This window comes from Rhododendron vialii, chromosome 3a, assembly GCF_030253575.1.
Source record: "Rhododendron vialii isolate Sample 1 chromosome 3a, ASM3025357v1".
Classification (NCBI taxonomy): domain Eukaryota; kingdom Viridiplantae; phylum Streptophyta; class Magnoliopsida; order Ericales; family Ericaceae; genus Rhododendron; species Rhododendron vialii.
In genome coordinates this window covers 25,812,351-25,832,440 of record NC_080559.1, presented here as the reverse complement: position 1 = coordinate 25,832,440, position 20,090 = coordinate 25,812,351, and the positions used below count along the sequence as shown (strand labels likewise).

The window sequence follows — 20,090 nt, the reverse complement described above, 5'->3', positions numbered from 1 at the left end:
TGGAGATGATAGGTTGGAGTCGTCTCATTCTCCAAAAGCTAAAACTGCTAATTGATCAACCAGAGCAACTTCTGCTTCTGCCTACATGGCTGTCGTCAGCTCGTGTCGTGAGCCCTTTAACGCATTCTATAACTGAATATTCTTGGAAAGGGGTTAAGTTATCTGTTTTATCCCGCCTCATAAATGGAGTTTTGAAGAGTTGGGTTGGAGATGCTATGAAAACAGGATTGACAAGAAATGAGTGGACAAAGATAGGTAGAGAAACGAGGTTAAAATTGGAGTAAAAATTTACTGGAGACCATGCTGAGGGTACTGAAAAAGCAAAGTTAACAAAGTCTGGTTGTTTGCTTATTAATTTGTTCTCCTTCATTAGTTTGCCATATACTAGTAGCAATGTGTAACTGTGATGATCACACGAAGTAGGTAATCTCTCTCTTATTCTTTACGGTGAGTTGAATGGTTGAGGTTTAAGTCTTGCTCGAGTGTGAACAAAGAGAACAGAAAAACAAAAACCAAGAAAAAAGGAGAACCTAGTATTTGAGTGTGCCCAAGTTTTCTCTTGCCACTTGTTACTTCTTGATTTGGACAAATGAGCTATTGAGAATGCAAAAATTAGGGTGTTGATCATATATTCCTTGTGCCCTCCCATGCATGGATTTTGTCATATTTCCAGTTCAAACAGTGTGTGGGTGACCATAGAAAGAGAGAACTATACAAATTTTGTAAGAAAATTAAAGTCAATTGGAAATATCTTCCTCCATGGCGATAGGTCATTTTCCCTCTTTCTCATTGTGTATAAGCAAACCCATGTGCTGTCACTTGCATTAATGCAATTGACAAACTTTTAGGTCGAGAAAATAAAGGCAATTGATTAATTTTATCTTGGCATCCTTTACGTAGGCTGATGTCAGAGAAATGGATCATCATCAATTTTTCTTGCAAAATGCTAAAAACAGCCCACTAGTCCGTTGTGAAGGTTGAAAAAGTGTATGGAAATTTAAGGAAATATATTGAAGAGTGTAAAGTTTATTTGAGTATGTGTTTTATTGTCATTTTCTTTAAAACCACCTCTCCTCTCTCTTGTTGATTCATAAAAAGAAAATTGGTTTCCTCACATGATTATTCTATGATTAGGCTTTTGTTTGCTTGATTTTCATGTTGACTCTATTCGATTGATTTTTGTTGTGTCATGTTTTATTTGATTCTTGAATTAATCAGGACGGTTCATGATAAAGCTTTTGAAATCTTTATCTCATGCGTAGCTTGTTTGTTAAAAAATTATGCCTTTTTAAATTTGAGTACCAATCATTTTCAGGACTTTGAAACATGGATCCAAAATAAACATTAGGCTGAAAAAAAGTTTTGAGGTCATGATTAATAATTGTCTCTCGGGATAGTTGTGATGATCGAATGGTATGTGTGGTGAGTCTGGTGACTTGATTTAATCGCAAAGAAGATATATATCTCATGCAACTCTACGAGAGCATAAAAAAAAAAGGTGGAATTTGGTCACGTAATCCATTGCAGGATGTAATAATTTGGTTAAGTTCAGGGTGTTTGATGGCTTGTCGTTCTCTTTTGTCCCCCCAATAAGAGTGTCCGGGTCATTGTTCATGTTGTAGATGCACATTTTTTTTTTTTAATCAATTTTTTAAGCTCACGATCGAGGAAAGGTTTTGGTGGCACTTATTGTCGTTGTTTGATACCAACTTTCATGTAGGCCATGTTCCGCGCTAAGGAAAATAATAATAAACTCCATCCTCTTATTTTTTAGAGTTCAGTATTTCATTCTGATTGTTTTTTAATAAGTATTTATTTTGTAAAGTTAGTGGGTACAAATTGGTACATGATGAGTATGGGCTGACTTGGACGCACCATCAACCGATTCATCTGTATACTTTCCATTTTGTCTTCAAAAGTAGATTTCATTTTGAAAAGTTAGTAAATAAAAGTGTAAAGATGATGTCTCCTTAATAAGTTGGAGTTACGAAGCTGGACACTTAAAAAGATACGAAGAGAGTACTTATTTTTCAAATAAGTACTCATTTTTTGAATTAAAAGGTGATTTATTGTGAGATAATGATTTATCTTATAAAGCAGAAAATAAGTACTTAAAAAATAGTAGAACTTTAGCAGAATGAGTAAGTAACATTTTTAAGTGCATTGAGAACGAGTTTGGCTCCTCTCCAATCCATGAGGAATTGGAGGATCCTCCAATTCTAATCTAACGGCTAAGAATATAACATTGAACACAATCTATGAGGATGAGCACACATAATTATTTACCCCCACACACTCCCTCTCTCCCCTCCCTCCCCATTCACCACCATTGGCAATTTTTTTTTTATGCATCACCTATTTCAACTACTGCTCCATCAATACTTCATCCATTCTAAAATGTTTATCCGGTTAGCAAAACAACTTAAAAATTAGTACATTTTTTTTTGAAAAAATTCAAACTTTTTAAACAAATCAAAAGATTTCATTGTACATAGTAAATCGTTGAAAAAAACTGGATTTTTTCTTGAAAAAAGTGTATTATTTTTAAGATCCCCTTTATGGACCGGACAAACATTTTGGGACAAGATGAGTAGTTCATAATTTTGCCTCCGGAAAACATGGCCGCTAACTGATTTTTGTTGACCGTGATGATTAAAGATTTGAGAGTTAGGGGTGGGCTATCGCGGGGAAGGGGTAGTGGGCATTAGCGAAGAATTTGTCGGAGCAGAGAAAAGGGGACGGAAGAGGCGGAAAACAGTGGTGATGGCTAATGGCGAGTTGGACGGAAATGGAGGGAAGGGGCGGTGATGTTGTCTGGAATAATGAAGGGGAAGTGAAATTATTTGGTGTTTCGCTGGATGACAAGGATTATGTGGCCATTAATAATCTTGGCCGTTAAATTTTATACTCCCTCCATCCCTTTTTAAGTGTCTTGCTTCGTAATTCCAACTTATTAAAAAGACATCATCATTATACCTTTCACATCAATTTTTTCCTCTACTTTTCCTACTTACCCATCATCATTACACTTTTACTCACTTACTTTTTAAAATGGAATCTACTTTTAGGGACAAAATAGACAATTCACCAATTTTTACCCTCTAACTTTACAAAATGAATACTTATTAAGGGACAGCTCAAAATGGAATACCGGATTATAAATAAGGGACGGAGGGAGTAGTTGCCATGTGTCGCCTTATTAATACGACTTGAGGATCCTCTAATTCCCGAAGGATTGAAGAGGAGCCAAACTCATTGAGAACATTGTATTTGTATAAGCACGTAAAATTTTGCATCATGCATTTTGTTAAGACAATATTTTAACAGTTCGATTATTGGCACATATTTTTCATGCACAGATCGTACACAGGTCTATGTGTGGGGTCCATCCTGAGTCTCACAAAAAAGATCCGAACTGTTCACTAAAATTAAAAATATTTTGTTGACTGACCTCATAAAAAATCAGCTCAATTGTATAAGTTAGTAATCGATTCAATTTTCTAACTTTTCATTCATATTTCAGGATAAAAAATCTAAATGAAAAGTTCAAAGATTGGATCAAGTATCCAATTGAGTTGGTTTTTTACGAAGATATTCGAAACAATATTTTAAATTTAAATCGCTCAGATTATTTTTGTAAGACCCGAAATGCGCAGAAAAAATCAGTGCCGACAAACTTTCCGATATTTTAAGCTTGACATTATTCCGAATATTTCACCATCATAAGCATGTACAGTTCTTACACTGGAATAGGATCAAGTCCACATAACTAATCTACACAAGCATTCACTTGATTGCTGCTTCGGATTAAGACCCCGTCGTTTAACCCGAGAAATTATTCAGTGGGACTTGGGCACTGCCGTCCTAACACCGGCACCATTCTCCGTTTAATCCAAGAAATTATTCAGTGGACTTGGGACACTGCCACCATAACACTGGCACCAATCCCCGCCCCACATCCATATTGTTCGCAGTACGCTTAACTAAGCGTGCGAATCCTGTATGAACGCGTTGCGAAGAAGGTTTTTGGGCACCTTGTTATAGTCCCAAAAACCAATGAATAATTACTCTGTTTTTAACACATGCCACGGGGCCCCACAAAAGTCCCTGAGCTGTCGGTGATGCGTTAAACTCACCGTTAACCGACACCAATCCTATTCCTCCCTCCCCACGTAAAAACCACCTAATTTAACAACGCTCTGCTCCTGCTCCGCCGCCTCTCAGCCTCTTACGGCCGGTGCTCACCGGCGGTTCGGATTTCCCGGCAGCCAGCGGGAAGTTCAAGATGGCCTTGGTTCCCCTCATCTTGAAAGCCGCGCAGTCGTAAGCTCTGGCAGCATCCACCGCCTCATCGTACGTCCCAAGCCAGACCCGGGACCCTTTCCGGGCCGGGTCCCGGATCTCCGCCGCGTACTTGCCCCACGGACGCCTCCTCACCCCTCTGTAATGACTCCTGTCGTAGTTGACACCCGAAGGATCCCTCGGGCCCGACCCGTTCGCAATCGGGTCCGGACCCGGTACCCGACCCTTGGGGTCGGGCTTGTTGGCTTCCGGTGGGAGGGAGATTAGGATTGGGGGCTTGGATTCGTAGTCGGGGAAGTCGAGGTCGGAGTTCAAGTAGTCGAGGACGGATGCGGGCGAAAGGTCGGATTTATCGGAGGAGAAAAAGGTGTTGCATGCATCGGAGGCGGCGGAGGAGGAGGAGGAGGGAGAGAAATTGAGGGTGCTGGCGATGAAGGACTCCATGGAGGTGAAGTCTTCGAGGAGATGTTGGCTTATGAGCTCTAGAGTTAAGAACTCGTCGGTCGTCATCTCACTTCAGAGAGAGAGAGAGAGAGAGAGAGAGAGAGAGTGTCTTTGAATTGGGAGGGAGTTTTGGAAATGAGGAGGGTGGGGTGGTGGTATGGTTATGATTATGGAATGGGTGTCGTGAGGATATATAGGGAGGGGGACGGGTTTTTTTTTTTTCACGTGGTGTATGGACCAGCTTATGAGCATCAAGATTATTGTCTTATTCAGTTCGGTAAAAAACAGATTATTCATACCGGGACTAGAAAGTCACGAGATTAATTTCTCTCCTCTGACCTGGCCCCAAAAAGTTGCACTTAAAGATGTTTGGATTTTTAATTAATTTATGTTTCCACGTGAGAATTTTTGGGGTACAACGATTATTTTAACGCATTTTCACATGAGGTGAGTCCTCGTATATGTATAAGTACTCGTACATGATGTGAGAGGAGCATTACTAGTCACCGTTCTATTGGAAATTTTTTTCCTTCCACTTGAGCTGGGTTGTGGGAGTACCATATACTATAGTATATAGAAAACGGTTTACACGGTGAGCTAATCATAGATATTTGTTTATGTTGTCTATGACGAGATCATAACAGCTGTTCAAAATGCTTTATGAAATACTATATGAGAATTTTTTCGGTGTCGGGTGGGTATATCCTAAGTGCTATCTGCTCACAATATCCGGGGTCATTCAATACACTTTTAGACGACTCGGATTGAAACACTTCCTCTCTATTTTTCTCTCTCCAAATTCGAGCCATTCAAAAACGCAATAGACGGTTTGGATGCGCCGAACGGACATCACTCGGTACACACCCAGCACTGAAAATTTTTCTTGCATGTATGGTATGGTCTTCCGTCCCACTTGTGTAAAATTCTAAATTAGTGATTAGTGACAGGTTGAAATAGAGAGTAGAATGAGCCCAAAGTATTGGTCCACTAATTTGGTAAATTCTACTACAGCTCAATGGTCGTGTTTTAAGAGGCCAAATGACAGATAATGATCACATTTCTGTTGGGGGTCTTGTGTTGTGAATTGGGTGGGACAAAGCACCTACACATCTCAAATCCACTGTAATCCGTGGACCGAGAGTTATATGAGCTCCGATCAGACACTTAATGATATCCAATTAAGCTGATATTTTGCATAGTTATTCTACTCGACGAGCTCTACAAAGTGAACAATTCCGATCATCGGAGCGAGACCGGAGTGGGCCCAGAAATCGGACACAGCAGCACGCTGCTGTCCCCGCCCCCACCCCACCCCACCCGCCCGCTTCCCCAAACTTCTCCCCCAGTAGTGGCGTGAGATAATTGTTGAATTAATTAAGCCAAGCCGAGTTCTGTAGCGTTTGTTTCTTTTACGAAGTTATTTGCAATAAGCAACAAGAACAATGTTTGAGCCAGAGGTACTCTTTCTTTGAACAAACGAATTTGAGAAATAATCTTGATTTTTTTCATTAATAGTAAAAAATAATCATCTTGCCCTAAGTCTTATATCCTTATTTATAACGATAGCATTCTACCCTAAAAAACTAAAAAAGAAACAAAATAATGAAAAGTTTAATATAAGTCTTGGAGAACAAAAATAATAATAAAAAAGAAACAGAATAAACTTAAATGAGAAAATTTAATATTCTAGGTAGTTTATGCTAAAACGAAAAAAATAAAATAAAATTCATATATTTTAAAATATTGGCTTGCATCACTTAATCTGCTAGTGTTTGAGCTCGGCTCATTTGCTTAACGTGCCGAAAAGCCGAACTCAAGCTCAGCTCATTTGTAAACGAGCCAAGCTCGGATAATTTTCATAATGAGTCTCTGTAAATGAGCCGAATTCCACACGAATGAGCAAATCGATCAGCTTTTTCAAGCCGGGTTGATTAGTTTTATAGCATATCTTGGCTTATTTACTGCACGAGCCTAAGACTCAAGCTTGAGCATGACTCGATTACTAAAGGAACCGAGCTGAGTCTCGAACTGCTCACGAACAGCTCTGTTCGTTTGCAGCCCTGGTTATACTGCAGAGGTACGTCTCTAGCTGACACCCAATCCAAACCGACCCGACCTTATCCTTGGTGCAATGAATTTTGGGGGACAAGGCACACAACTTGGTACTGTAATCCGGTACCAAATGATAGCAGCTCTGATATTATCATTTGCCAATCAATTGGGTAGGGACGTAAATAATTGACACACTTGATGGGGAGAGATTCCTCCTATACCGGTTACATGAACCATATTATCGTTTGTTATGTAGTAAATTTTTTTTGCTTTGTTGGTTAGTTGCGGTTGGATAATATAAAGTTGGTTTCAGTTTCCCCTTCTTTATCTATCAAATCCGTCTCCGTCTCCGTCTCTCATCACAAATGAGAAAATTCACTTTTTATCCTACACGAAACGGGTGTCTGCACAGTAGTATGTATTTCCGAACATCGCGTTTGTATCCAAATGCTTTTTTTTTTTTTTGATAACTTGAGATCCAACTGAGTAGACCGATTAATCGCATGTGCAACAACTTAGCTGAAATAATTTTTTTTTTATAGCTATTTTTGAATTGACAATACGTAAAAATAAAGTTCCAACAGACTCAACAAATTAAATAAAAATAGACAATAGAGACAAATAAAGTTCCAACATCCCTCATCCGTAGGGTATATATCAAATAAGCTTTCAGTTTCAGCCGCCCCACTTGCCATAGTTGGAAATCTCTACTAAAAATACAATAAATAAAATACTTATTCTCTGTCATTACTTTTCTGTTACAAAACCAGTGCATACTAAATTTTTGTCCCTTACAAAATTACGAATGAGATTTATTCTAATGACTGTGCCTTAATATTACTAGGCATAAATGAGATGTAAATCTAATACATTTGCAAAGGAGTATTTTGTCAACAGTAATGCTACGGACTCGCCTACCGACCAGAATCCAGAGGTGATTTCGAGTGCCACGAAGGGTGTGAGTAGCATGAGAAAAAAGGAGAAGATATGCAGTATTCTTGATTACTAATTAGTTCTATGTCTATTTTCTGTTGTAGTGTCAGACACTTAGTTCATGACTCGTTTAAATCATTTTGTTGGTCGTGAACACATCAAATATTGGAACGAGGGAAAGCTTGTGAGCGCTTGAATTGAGCTTTGGGATTAGTACACTCTTATTGAACATTCACGAGAGGAGGAATATTACCATTAAAACAGTGCTCTTAGCACGCCTATCATTATCAGAAGCTAGCTCTTTCGTACTTTCACTATTTTCAAATCATTCGATTTTCCCTGAGTGTATTTTCATGTTGATGTGTTTTATTAGTAATTTTCGTGCTAAAATGATACTTTCATTAATACTAGTTCTAACGGCCGTAAAGTTGTCCTTTGAATGAGTAGTAGAATATTGTTCTAGATGACGCGAGAGAGAGAGAGAGAGAGAGAGAGAGAGAGAGAGAGAGAGAGAGAGAGAGAGAGAGAGAGAGAGAGAGAGAGAGAGAGAGAGAATGGGTGATGAATCTAGAGCCATAATATTGGACTTCTGAATTTTGGGATTTGGCGATTGGGATCTGTTGGGAGGGGTATACCTTAATTTCAAAGTCAGAGAGATCATAACTGCCCAAAGGTCATGAATTGAAATTATACCCGGCTTACAAAGTCAACAGTCATGTCCGCACGAAGAAATTAAAGATTCAGTTTTGAATTGGCTCGATCCTACATTAAAATTTGTGCTATCGATATAAGCTACTTTAGTACTGTCTGTTTAAACACACAATAGGAGCCCAACCCAACATTAATAGACCGACCAGCAGATAAACTGTCTTACCCTTATTAAGCCACCAATACGGAGACGGCGAGGTGGTTGCAGACAGCACTTGCTACAGCTAAAGTTACGGCAGGGATGGTGGCGGCCCGAGGCCGGGACACAATAAAATTCCACGTTTTACTCATATCGTTAAATAGTTTATTGTACATATCTAGTTTGCAATCGATCGTCTTAACTGTAATAATCCTCTATACAATTATACAGATAGGTTAAAATTAGACAACAGATCAGTTGTAGAAGTGAGGAAATAAACATGTTTTTTTGGTACTGTTTCCACTTCATGCCAACATACTAAAAGAATTTAACTAGCTAGGTGCATATATATATATATAGGTCAATCGCTTGAAAAAAATGGAGGTTATCTTAATTTTTTTTGGTAATGCAAGGTTTTCCGGGCTAGTCCACCTCTAACTAATTCTTACTGCGTCTTCCATAGCCTTTTCATATGCTTATGCGTGGGGTGAGGTGACTTCAAAAATTGCTGGCAAGGAAAATAAAAAATGAGACTTTTAGAAGGGAGCAAATTTCGAAATCGCAGGCCATGCCACCGGACCAATTCCTTTGTTTAGGTTTTGTCAAACTAAAAAGAAGCAGAGCAAGAACACAATGGAGTTTGGCCAAAGTGCACCAAAAAAGTCAATGAAGAACGTGAATATCTGGACTACTACTAAGTAGAATTTATCTCTATACATGTTAGGAAATGATTGCCCTATTCCTACGATCCAGCCTTGGAAATAGTTGTTCAGCTTGACGATTAAGTAGAATTTGTTTGAGGAGTAATTGTTGAATAACGAGTTCGAAACCCTCTTTCTATGTAGACCAAAGAAAACAATCATACATATTCACCAATGATGCCAAAGTTCGGATGTCACTTATCGGGTCTGCCTACTATGGCGGACTCTGCAAAGCAAGTTCAAGGACTAATGGTGTTTCCAACCACGAATGCTTTGATGTTCAAAATTGGTCAGGAGGTATAGAAGTATATGTATGCTCTGCGATATTGGATAATGTGATAGCGTGTAAATCCTTGGAGGCGTGAAACACCATCAGTCTTGTCGTAGCCAGAAAACACCATTAGCTCCGAGGGCTCTGACAATGTTGGTTACTAGAGAAATTTTGATGGTGTAAATAGGGTATGGCTGCGTGGTCTTTCGTACAGCACATTCGAGTCGTCCAAAAATACAACCGATGGTTTGGATTGAAAGGTACCGAACGAATTTAAAAAAAGAAAAAAAAAAGGGTGTTTCGATTCGAGCCGTCGGTTGCATTGTTTTGATGGCTTGAATGTGTTGCACGGATACCCGTGGTACTCGATTTGCAACAAAAAAAATTTCTCTGGTTAGTTTGAGAGTCAGATTATGACTCATCATCCACTATGGGACTTGTACCTTTGTTAGATAGTTCTTAATTATCATTCATAAAGAAAAGATTTTTTTGATCAGCTTCATAAAGAAAAGATTAAAAATTAGTTTTGGGCTTTCAAAGTTTATACACACCAATACTCCATTTGCCAGGGTTCCTTCCCAAACCCAAGCTCTACATTTGTTGGGCTTTGGAAGACTCGAACTGTAAACCTAATCAAACAACGATGACCACTACGGCTGCAAACGAATCGAGCCGCTCGTGAGTGGCTCGCAGCTCGGCTCGTTAATGGCTTGTTCAAGCTCGGCTCAGAAGTTAAACAAAAAAACTCGAGCCGATTTTTTCAGCTCGTTTTGTAAACGAGCCGAGCTCGAGCTAGAATAAGCTCGGCTCTCGAGCCCGGGTATATACACTTAAGTTTAGAATTTTTATTGTTATTTCATAATTTGTTCTTTTTGTTTTCAGTTTCCAGTCAACCAAGGGAGGCGAGAGCACCTACACACCAGCACACCATCCCTCTATAGGAAAATGAAAGATATATACCTTCACAATCAAAATATTTTTGGTTGTATTAGGCTTATGCGAGGATATATATACATTTTTTATTGGTCCGTTGAGGCTCGTGAACAAGCTCGAGCTTGAGTCAAGCCAAGGCCCGTTCGGCTCGAGCTCGACTCGTTAAGTTTTCATTGAGCTCGAGCTCGTGTTCGTTAAAAACTTAATAAACAAGCTTAAACATAGTAAAACTCGGCTCGGCTCGTTTGCAGCCCTAATGACCACCATAAGCCTCAGCCTCCTCATTACAACGGAATGAGAGGAGCTGTAGTGCACCGCCGCACTACACCGTGTGGTGCGGCGGCGGTGGTGAAACATCACTGAAATTATGAGTTTTCCATATTCACTATTCATGCATCCATGTTGCATTGGATAACTCGAGTACTGCAAACAAACAAATTAATCCAAATCCATATTTCTATTGTCCCCGTACAGATCCGAACATAGATATATTTGCGATCGCCGGATGTGTTTTAGGTACACAATTTATGCTCCAAATAACTCCAAACATAGACGGAGAAAATTCCACCCTACCTCTCTCACATATGTACGAGCTTCATAGCGATTTCGCTCCTCCACTCTCTCTCTTCTCTCTTTTCTCATTAGTTTTTTTTGTTGTGTTTACTTTTAGTATAGTTCCCCATTACATCACCTTTAGACCATTTGGCATCAGGTGGTCCTAAACTTAGTAAACGCCGTCAACCACCTCCCGTTTCCTTAAATTAGTAAACGCCGTTTTTTATGACCTCGTTCGTGTTGGTATTATATGACCACGAGCTGCGAGTATCCCAGGGTAGGGTGAGGCGATAACGGCGATAACGGAGGCACATCGAAAATGCCCTTCAAATCACTCCACTCTCCCCAAACATCCATCCAACTCGACGGCGTTAACGGCGTAACCGCCGCTGCCGCCGTGTCGTCACTCTCCCCCACCTTCTCCCTCTTCGCCTCCGCCCTCTCAACCTCTCCTCCTCTGCACCTCTTCCGTCGTTTCTCCACCGCCGACGTCGGATAGCTCTCGACCGTACTCCCAATCTCGTGAGGGAAGTTCAGTATCGCCTTGCTCCCCCTCAGCTTAAACGCCGCCCTGTCGTACGCCTTCGCCGCCTCCACCGCCGTGTCGAACGTCCCGAGCCAGACCCTGGCCCCTCTCCGGTTCGGGTCCCGAATCTCCGCCGCGAACTTCCCCCAGGGCCGCCGCCTCACACCCCTGTAGTGCTGCTGCCCCCTCTCTCCGCCGCCTTCCGCAGGCGGCGGCGGCTGAGACCCCTGGATTTTCTTGAGGCCCGCCACCGGAATCGATATGTTTATCAAAGGGCGGCGTTCGCTTAATTTAGACGTCCTTGGGCTTGTGAGTTGAGGCTTTGTTTCGAATTCGACGTGATCAATTCCGTTTTTGGTGGAATCAAAAGAGAAGTCTTGTTCAGCAGGACTAGGATTCAGCTCAAAAGGAGGGGATTGGAAATTCGGAGTTTGTGGGAAGTACTGGGTATTGGGCGAATTTGAGGAATTGGAGAGATCAAAGGAAGTAGTAGCACTGAAGGATTCTGCAAATGAAGAATCTTCTAGAAGGTGTTGGCGGATGAGATCTAGAGCAGAGGATTCATCAGGTGAGGCCATTAGAGTGAGAGTATTAAGAGTGTGTTAAAACTTCAAATAAATTTTCTGCTTCAAAGTGAGACAATAATTATAGAGAGAGAGGAGAGAGAGAAAGGAGGGGGTGGTGGGTGTTGAAATTCAAAGGTGGGTTGAGGGATGAGTGGAAAGAGGGGAGTGAGGCAGGGGATTTATAAAGGTGTGGAATTTGTGGTTTTAGAGAGAGAAGAAGAGGAGAGAGAGAGGTGGTTTCGGATGAGGTTTCTGAGGGGGAGGTAGGAAGCATCGGTTAGGAGTAAAATCCAAATCCAAATCCAAATTAAAGGATGGATGGATGATGGTTGCTTTTGTGTTGTTTATTATGTATGGTGATGGGTTTAAAGGTGGTTGGTTCTAACTCACTTCTACGGGTCTATGCTTTTTCCTATTTCCACCCAAGCTCTGCTCTGCTTCCAGGGTACTTCGTTCGGGGTAGAAGTTAAAACAGAGCATTTCTATTTCGGATCGTGACATTGTGGAAGGGAAAAAGGAACAGAGAAAGAAGATGCAGCCTTTCTAATAAATCAATCAAGAATCCAAAAGGACAAATATCTTACGTATACTTCTTCTTTTACACCATACGGCTCAATTATTGTAAATTTAATTTTCTTCCGTTGTTTTGTGTATTTTGTCCGATTTTTGTTAATTTTTTATTAGATTTGCATCATATTATTCGGATTAATCATTTGTCTCAACAAAAGGAGTCTAAAAAAATATAAAATTGTGGCAGAAAGTAAAAAAAAGTTCACTAAAGACGAAAAAAGTATCAAACAGCTGCTTATTTGTTTAAAGTGCCGTTTTTTTTTGAATTTTTTCAATATTGTTCTATATTTTTATATTTTTTTTATTCGTCTTGTCGAGATAAATGATTAACCCAAAAAATTACTCCTACGATGAAAAGCTACACAAAAAATTACAAAAAATAAAAAATATTGAAATAAGACGCAACCTAAGAACAAATTCACCCGTTGATGCTGAAATGAAATTGTTAAAATTATCTTAATATAGTTATTGATTTTGACGCTCAACTTTTTTATAATAACACTTTATTATTTGTCTTTTAGTGTTCAAAATACATATAAGATGAAAACTAAAAGAAAAATATTGTAGTGCAGCTATCAAAATATGAAGTGTTAAAATCATTTCTCTTTTAATATACTATATGGCTTGTTATTATAGTGTCTAAAAGCTAAAATAGCATTGCCATTGCACCGGTTTGGTATCATTTTAGCACAATTTCTAATCCAAACCCTTTGAATTAAAGTCATCTTGCTTTTGATATATTAAATGATGAGGATGATGCGCCAAATTTTAGCAATTGCCGTCCTTGCCAGATTGGATGTCAAATTTGGTACTAAACAAGGATGATTGCGACTTGCTACAGCATTAAAAAGTCAAAAAGTTAACAATGTTACTCCGATTTGGTACCGTGTGTGTCAATTCATTTTCCTCAAATATACTCCATTCGTCACAAAAATGATGACAATTTTTGAAATTCGTGTTATTTTTCATCGCTTATAATTTTTAATCTATAATGTTTTTCATGAGTTTGAAAACTTTGTATAGTAAAACTTATCGAGAATTATCAAACAAGATCTATATTACATATTTTCTAAGATCCATATTGAAAGTTATAAGAATTGTTTAGTAAAACTTATCGAGAATTAAAATTAGAATTGTTTCTTCAGATTCCCCACTTGTTCCTTAACCTTAAAACTGCGATGGCAATGCTTTGACTCATATATATATGGAGTGGAATGATAAATTCTTTATGCATGTAGCATAATCATAGACAGCACACATTCAGTATAACTAAAAATGTTAGTCTCTCAATAGTTAAGGTTATGTCATCTCAATGATTAAGGTATGCACGGTTACGTTTATGTTACATCTTTTAATGGTTTTGGTTACACCTAAAATGTTATGCCTATGGTACGTCTCTTAATGATTTAGTTACTCCCCTCAATAGTTTAATTATACGGATGAATATGGTCCATACTTGTGTACCGTAGTTTTTTCCTTAAATTAGATAAAAGTACCACTCAAGCTTAGTTAGTCATTAATCTCTGTAACCTAATCATGATTTCTGATTGATTATGTTGAACCGAAACAAAAGAAAACGTAGAGAAAATAAACTCTCGTGGACCTTCGTAGGTCTTCGATGATGGCAGAGAAATTAAACACGACAATCACAAGGCCATGTTTTCCCTTCGTTTTCATGTAACTCCAATCGATTAATGAAGCTAACCAAGGTTAAGTGATACCTATTTGATTTAAACCTTGGTTTAACAGTTGGTAGTTTTCTTAAATTTCTCAATCCATAATGACGTGTCATTTGCTAATTGGGTACGTATGCGTAAAATCCTATATACTCCTTATATTTTATATTGCATATGTAAAGAATTTATTCTCTTCTTATATATGGCGTGGAAGGTCAAATATATTGAAATTTTCAACTTTTTGGATGGGTTATTCCATTTACTCCTATTTTTTGCGTTATTATATTTTACGCCCCATGTACCCAAAGACTCACAAAACATAAAAAGGGGTTGTCTTTGTAATGTGGGTTATTAAGTTCAAAAATGTTGGGATATACATCATGCTGTGAATCTAAACCGCTCTTTTTTTTTTATGAACATTTTCATGTTTCGAATGGCGGATGTCATGTATTGTACTACTCCTCGGTAAGTTTTACCGGAACAAACGGTTGACACCTTCAATTCATTATAACTCGAATCCAAGTCTTCTTCTTTAAAAACATGAAAGTGTACTGGGATTTTAATTACACGCAAGGCAATTATAACTTGTGATCTTCAACTACCTTCCATTTCAAAAAAAAATGATTGGGGGCGTACCAAGTCCTTATCATGTAGTCACAAAGGAAAAAACGAAGAAATGAGTTCTTTTTGAAAATCTGGATCTTCAAGTATAATCCAATAGGAGAGAATTAAAAATTTTGGGTCTCCTCACGTCTTCTTTTTTCTTCTCGTTGGATTTCTTTCACAAAAACTTGTCATGGTAAGAAAAAAGGGGGGAGCAACAGAAACATATGTTTATACTGTGTAAAGGCCTATTATACTCCTTATGTTTATACTGCATGTGTAAAGAATTTATTCTCTTTTTATATATGGCGTGGAAGGTCAAATATATTGGAATTTTTGACTTTTTGGTTGGATTTGGTTATGCCTTGGTTGGTTTTTTGGATATTCTTTGTTATGGTTTTGTTATGCTTGTAATGGGTTTTGGTTATGTTCATAATGGTTTTGTTATGCTAAAAGTTACGGTGTCCCCAAAATGACTGGAGACACCGAAGTCATTCCCTTTAAACAATTGTTTGGATGTTAATTTTATTTTCGTTGATCAATAATGATACTTTTATAAAATGTAATAAAATATAATTAATTGGGGTAAGGGAGGTCAGAGGTCAATTTTTGACGAATTGAAAGATTAAATTATTTTGTTGTTCTTGTTTTGGGCAAACGCTCATAGACGGAGTATTACCTTTGGCTTTGCTTAACCATATTGTAATATTCACCCTAATTAATACTTCCTCTGTCCTGAAATGTTGATCCAGGAAATTCAACTTTCTAAGATCGAGAACACAATTGTTACTCTTCCAAATAAAGGAATTTCCAAAATTATACCCTTCTCTAGAAAATGCAATGAAAACTTTTTATGCTCCAATCCAATTCATTCCTTCTCAACTTTTGTGTCTGAATTTGAATACAACCATTCAAAATGGCCAATAATTTTACTTATCAAAAAAAAAAAAGGACAATAATTTGAAGACATTTCTAAACAGAAAGATGAACGAATATTTTGGGACGGAGGCAGTATCATGCCATCAAAGGCAAGCACAATACCTTTTTGAAAGAAAAAAAGAAAGGCACGGGCAACGACCAAGAGGAAATTTGGCTTGACTTGGGAAGCTCTATTTGACGAAATTGCCCTGTCAAATGACGCCAGATTTTGGCCAAAGCCGCACCAACTCGACATATGTCACTTTCATCAACTTGGAAAATTTAGGGCTGTTGCTTCACGGGACCGCTATGTGAAGATGGTACTCCGTATCTGGCCAACTTTTTGTTGGGAGGTGAGGCCACTTATGGGCACACCAGATGCACACCGTTTTAAGTTTAACTCATCTCGGGATCACACAAGAAACCGTTTAATTTGTTAAAATATAGGAGTATATTCGAGGAAGGATTCTTGTAAAAAGCTAGAAAATCAAGCATAGAATTGAACAAGTCCTTACCGATATTCGATTGAATTAGTTTTCTTTTTACAGAAATTCTTAAAAATATAAATTGAGCAATTACGATCATTTGTGCAGCACCCTGAGGAAGTTCCCATACAACCGGTGTGTATTTGGTGTACACCAAATACACCAATATTTGTACCCATAGTTTTTTTGATGTATGGGAGCCCATAACCCAAAAAATTATGGCTACACTATTCTGTGTACACCAAATACACACCACATTGTATGGGATCCGCTTTGGTGTATCATATTAATGATCGGGCCGCTTAATGTGCTCAAAATATGCTTTTAAGAGTCTGTAAAAATTCAGCTCATTCGGACATTGAAAAGAGATTGATCAATTTTTGTTCTTGAATATCCTCCTAGAACAACTAAAAGGATAGATCAAGCCCCTTACCGATATCTAAATGATCTCATATTCTCCGGGGATTCTTCGAATAATGTTTTAAACAAATTGAACGGCTCCGATTTTTAGTGTGAGACATCGCAATGAGCCTCATGCAATGTGGTCCAAATTTAGTGTACACTAAATGGTGTACTCATAGTTTGGCGAATGCTACCATCACACACAAATACACAGTGTGGTGCAAATTTAGTGTTTGTGTATTTGTGTGTGGTTACATACTTATTGCTCCCCATTGCCTATGATTGAACACGATTATGGGTACAGATTTTTATGCACGCAAAGATAACTTTGGGAGGCCCACTTTGAGACTCCACACAAATGATCTGAGTTGTTCATAAATTTTAAAAAATTAGCTTAATCAGATATTTGTAAGTGTTTGATTCTATTGTTTAACTTTTCATTGAGAATTTAGGATTTTAAATGACAACTTAAAAGATTAGATCAAACACTTATAGTTATTCGATTGAGTTCATTTTTTTTTTACTCAAAAAATATTTTAAAATTAATGAACGACTTAAATCATTTGTGTTTTGACCCACAAAAGTGTGCCCACAAAGCCAACTGTGCACAATCTCTGCACAAGGATCTGTACCCATAGAAACTCGTTTTGCTTCAAAAAAGAGTTTCGTCATACATATTTTCACAACAAAAATGCTAAGGACACATACATTTGTACACATATCTTGCACATACACTTTTATGGGGCCCACCTCGGGTCCCACCAATATGATCCGAACCGCTCATTATTTTTAAAATAATGTTTTAAGAGTTTCTGTAAAAAATCATCTCGATAGGATATCGGTAAGGGCTTTTTCAGAAATCGCAGTGCGAATCAGACTGTTTCACCCTATGATTTTTGAAAAAGCCCTTACCGATATCCTATCGAGTTGATTTTTTTACAGAAACTCTTAAAGAATTATTTTAAAAATAATGAGCGGTTCGGATCATATTGGTAGACAAGGAAGTGGGCCCCATAAAAGTGTATGTGCAAGATATGTGTAAAAGTGTACGTGCAAGTAGCATGATTGTTTTCACAAATAGTTGATAACTTTATTTATGTAAAGAAGTACTCACTTTTGCGTGTTGGGCAATCAATTGGTTCCGCTTCACTGCACGGAGGCGGACTAGAAGGTCGTTGAATCTTAATGAAAGAACACCAATATAGGTCGTTATATCTTTAGGAAAGAACACCAATATTGATCAAACCAGGTGAAGAAGGTGGTGTATTGATCCTAATAATAGCGCGGGTTCACTTGCTTCGACCACTCCATAGGCTTTTCTAATTTTTTCTCTATAGATATTTGGGTTGATTATTTTATTCAATCATCAATATTTTTGATTGATTCACTTATTCGTTTTGGGTCTCAAAACTCCTGTACATGGTCTCCAATAAATTTCGGTTTTGATTTTGAAGGAGGTTTTTGAGTGTAGTGAGTCTTCGTGTTGAGATTCTAATTCTAGCGGAAAATCCTATACCACCTATTATATTTTTCCAACATATATGGTACCCCAATTTCACTACAATTAAGACCCGCGATGAGTTCATGTTAATGATTTGAATCATTCATCGTGCATATGCTTTAATGTGTAAATTATACATTCAAAGAGTCAGGTTGATCGGATCTCGATTGGCAAATGAACAAAGCATAGGTTTCTTGGTAAAAACAAACTGTAAATCTTTTGAACATCCATTTGTCTGAAGACAAAATTAATTTACTCATGAATTTATCGGTATACGATCAATATTTTACAAGCAGAATAAACAAATTGTAGTCTAGATGGTAAGCAATTTCACTAGATCATTGCAGCAATGCGGTAGGCCTCATTTTACATTATAGAAGGATTAAGATGGAATTTATTAGAATAGATAGACTACAGAGAGCAACTTTTCCGACTGGGGAATGTGTGGGGAATGATCATGGTTTGGCCCAACTCATGTCTCAGACAGTGACAACCTTCAGCACCTCAACCTAATTTTGGTGACCCTAATAAACTTCTCTGACTAAGAGCTTTAAACAGAGCCTAAACGTTAGTGGTTCTCTCTCTCTCCAACCCTAAAGAAGCCGCCGTCGTGCATCTCCTCCTTTCCCTCCCCCCAGGATTTTATGCCCCAGTGGGTGACAGGAGGAGAGGAATTTCTACCCCTCGTGCGGTTTTTCCATCTCCCGATCTTAAATCTTAGAGGTTTTCTCTCATTTCTCCTTCACCCCCATCCTTCTCCTCCCCAAACCACCATCTGCCGCCCCTCCTCCACCTCTTCCGCCGTGTAATCCGACGGCTTTTGGAGGTAGTACCTTGTAGGTCGTGGTCGCCGGAGGCGTCCTTTCTCGCCAGAGTAGGAGATCTAGGTTGGTGGATGAAGTCTGCTTCGGTATGGTGGACTCAGTCCGGTTCCGTTACCGGTTTTTCTCTGTTTTATTCTCTTCTTTGGTGCCTCATGTGTGGGAATATTTCTCCGCATTTGTGGGACTTCTATCACCCCCCTGTGTGCGTAATTTTGGTTGTTTTTTGAAGTGCTTCGACTGTTTGGAGCGATGAGTTTAGTTAGAGTTGGGTACTAGTTTTTGGACGGAGTTCCCTCCTGTGGTTTCTTCATCTCTTGTTTAGGGATGGAGTTTCTTCTTGATGTACTATTTCTTGAATCCATAATATCATTTTGTTATCATTTTGGCCACACAAAAAAACCCCCTAATTGTGGTGTATGTGTTCAAAGTTCTCTCACATTGAACCAAATAAGACAACTAACTATTTGAAGCTCGTCCCTAATATGAGCAATTTGTTTGGGGAGTAATTTTCGCACTTCCCAAATTATTAACCGTGCCTCTCTCTATGAAATATGAATAAGTAATTATTATTATTTATATAAAGTAGTACACATGGTTAGCGGTATCGAATTTGGTCGTGGTTAGAATGAGTGACAATGGAATATAATGATATTTTCAGTTAAGTTGCTGTCATATTCTCAGTGTTAGTCATAGATTGATGCAATGTCACTTAAAGCTAGTAGCTAGCTTACTTCAAGGAATCAAGGTGGTCATAGCTAGACTCTTTTTTTTTAAAGTACTGCAGGGTGTTTCGGGTTAACTTACGCGCACTTCGAACTAATCTCTTCAACTCATTCCATAGTCATTTTATACGCTTAACGCACGGTGGCGAGGTGGCCTGAAAATTCCTACTGAAGAAAATCGAACCTGAGATCTTAGTCATGATTAGACTTGTTTACCTGAAATAAAAATAATATTAAGCGAAGTCGTTATCATTATTGG

The 20,090-nt window shown here is 38.5% G+C and overlaps 2 protein-coding genes across 2 annotated transcripts; both read right to left on the bottom strand.

Moving 5' to 3' along the window:
- Positions 1 to 3,666: 3,666 nt before the first annotated feature.
- LOC131320723 (ethylene-responsive transcription factor ERF107-like) lies at positions 3,667 to 4,905 on the bottom strand. The gene has a single exon (XM_058351533.1). The coding sequence runs from the start codon at positions 4,810 to 4,812 to the stop codon at positions 4,189 to 4,191; it is 624 nt and encodes a 207-aa protein (XP_058207516.1). The 5' UTR covers positions 4,813 to 4,905; the 3' UTR covers positions 3,667 to 4,188.
- Positions 4,906 to 10,907: 6,002 nt separating this feature from the next.
- Positions 10,908 to 12,293, bottom strand: LOC131320722 (ethylene-responsive transcription factor 5-like). The gene has a single exon (XM_058351532.1). It carries the CDS (start codon positions 12,140 to 12,142, stop codon positions 11,285 to 11,287), a length of 858 nt encoding a protein of 285 aa, XP_058207515.1. The 5' UTR covers positions 12,143 to 12,293; the 3' UTR covers positions 10,908 to 11,284.
- Positions 12,294 to 20,090: the final 7,797 nt, after the last annotated feature.

Coding starts and splice junctions, on each gene's coding strand:
- LOC131320723 (XM_058351533.1), bottom strand. CDS start 4,812: ATGACGACCGACGAGTTCTTAACTCTAGAGCTCATAAGCCAACATCTC.
- LOC131320722 (XM_058351532.1), bottom strand. CDS start 12,142: ATGGCCTCACCTGATGAATCCTCTGCTCTAGATCTCATCCGCCAACAC.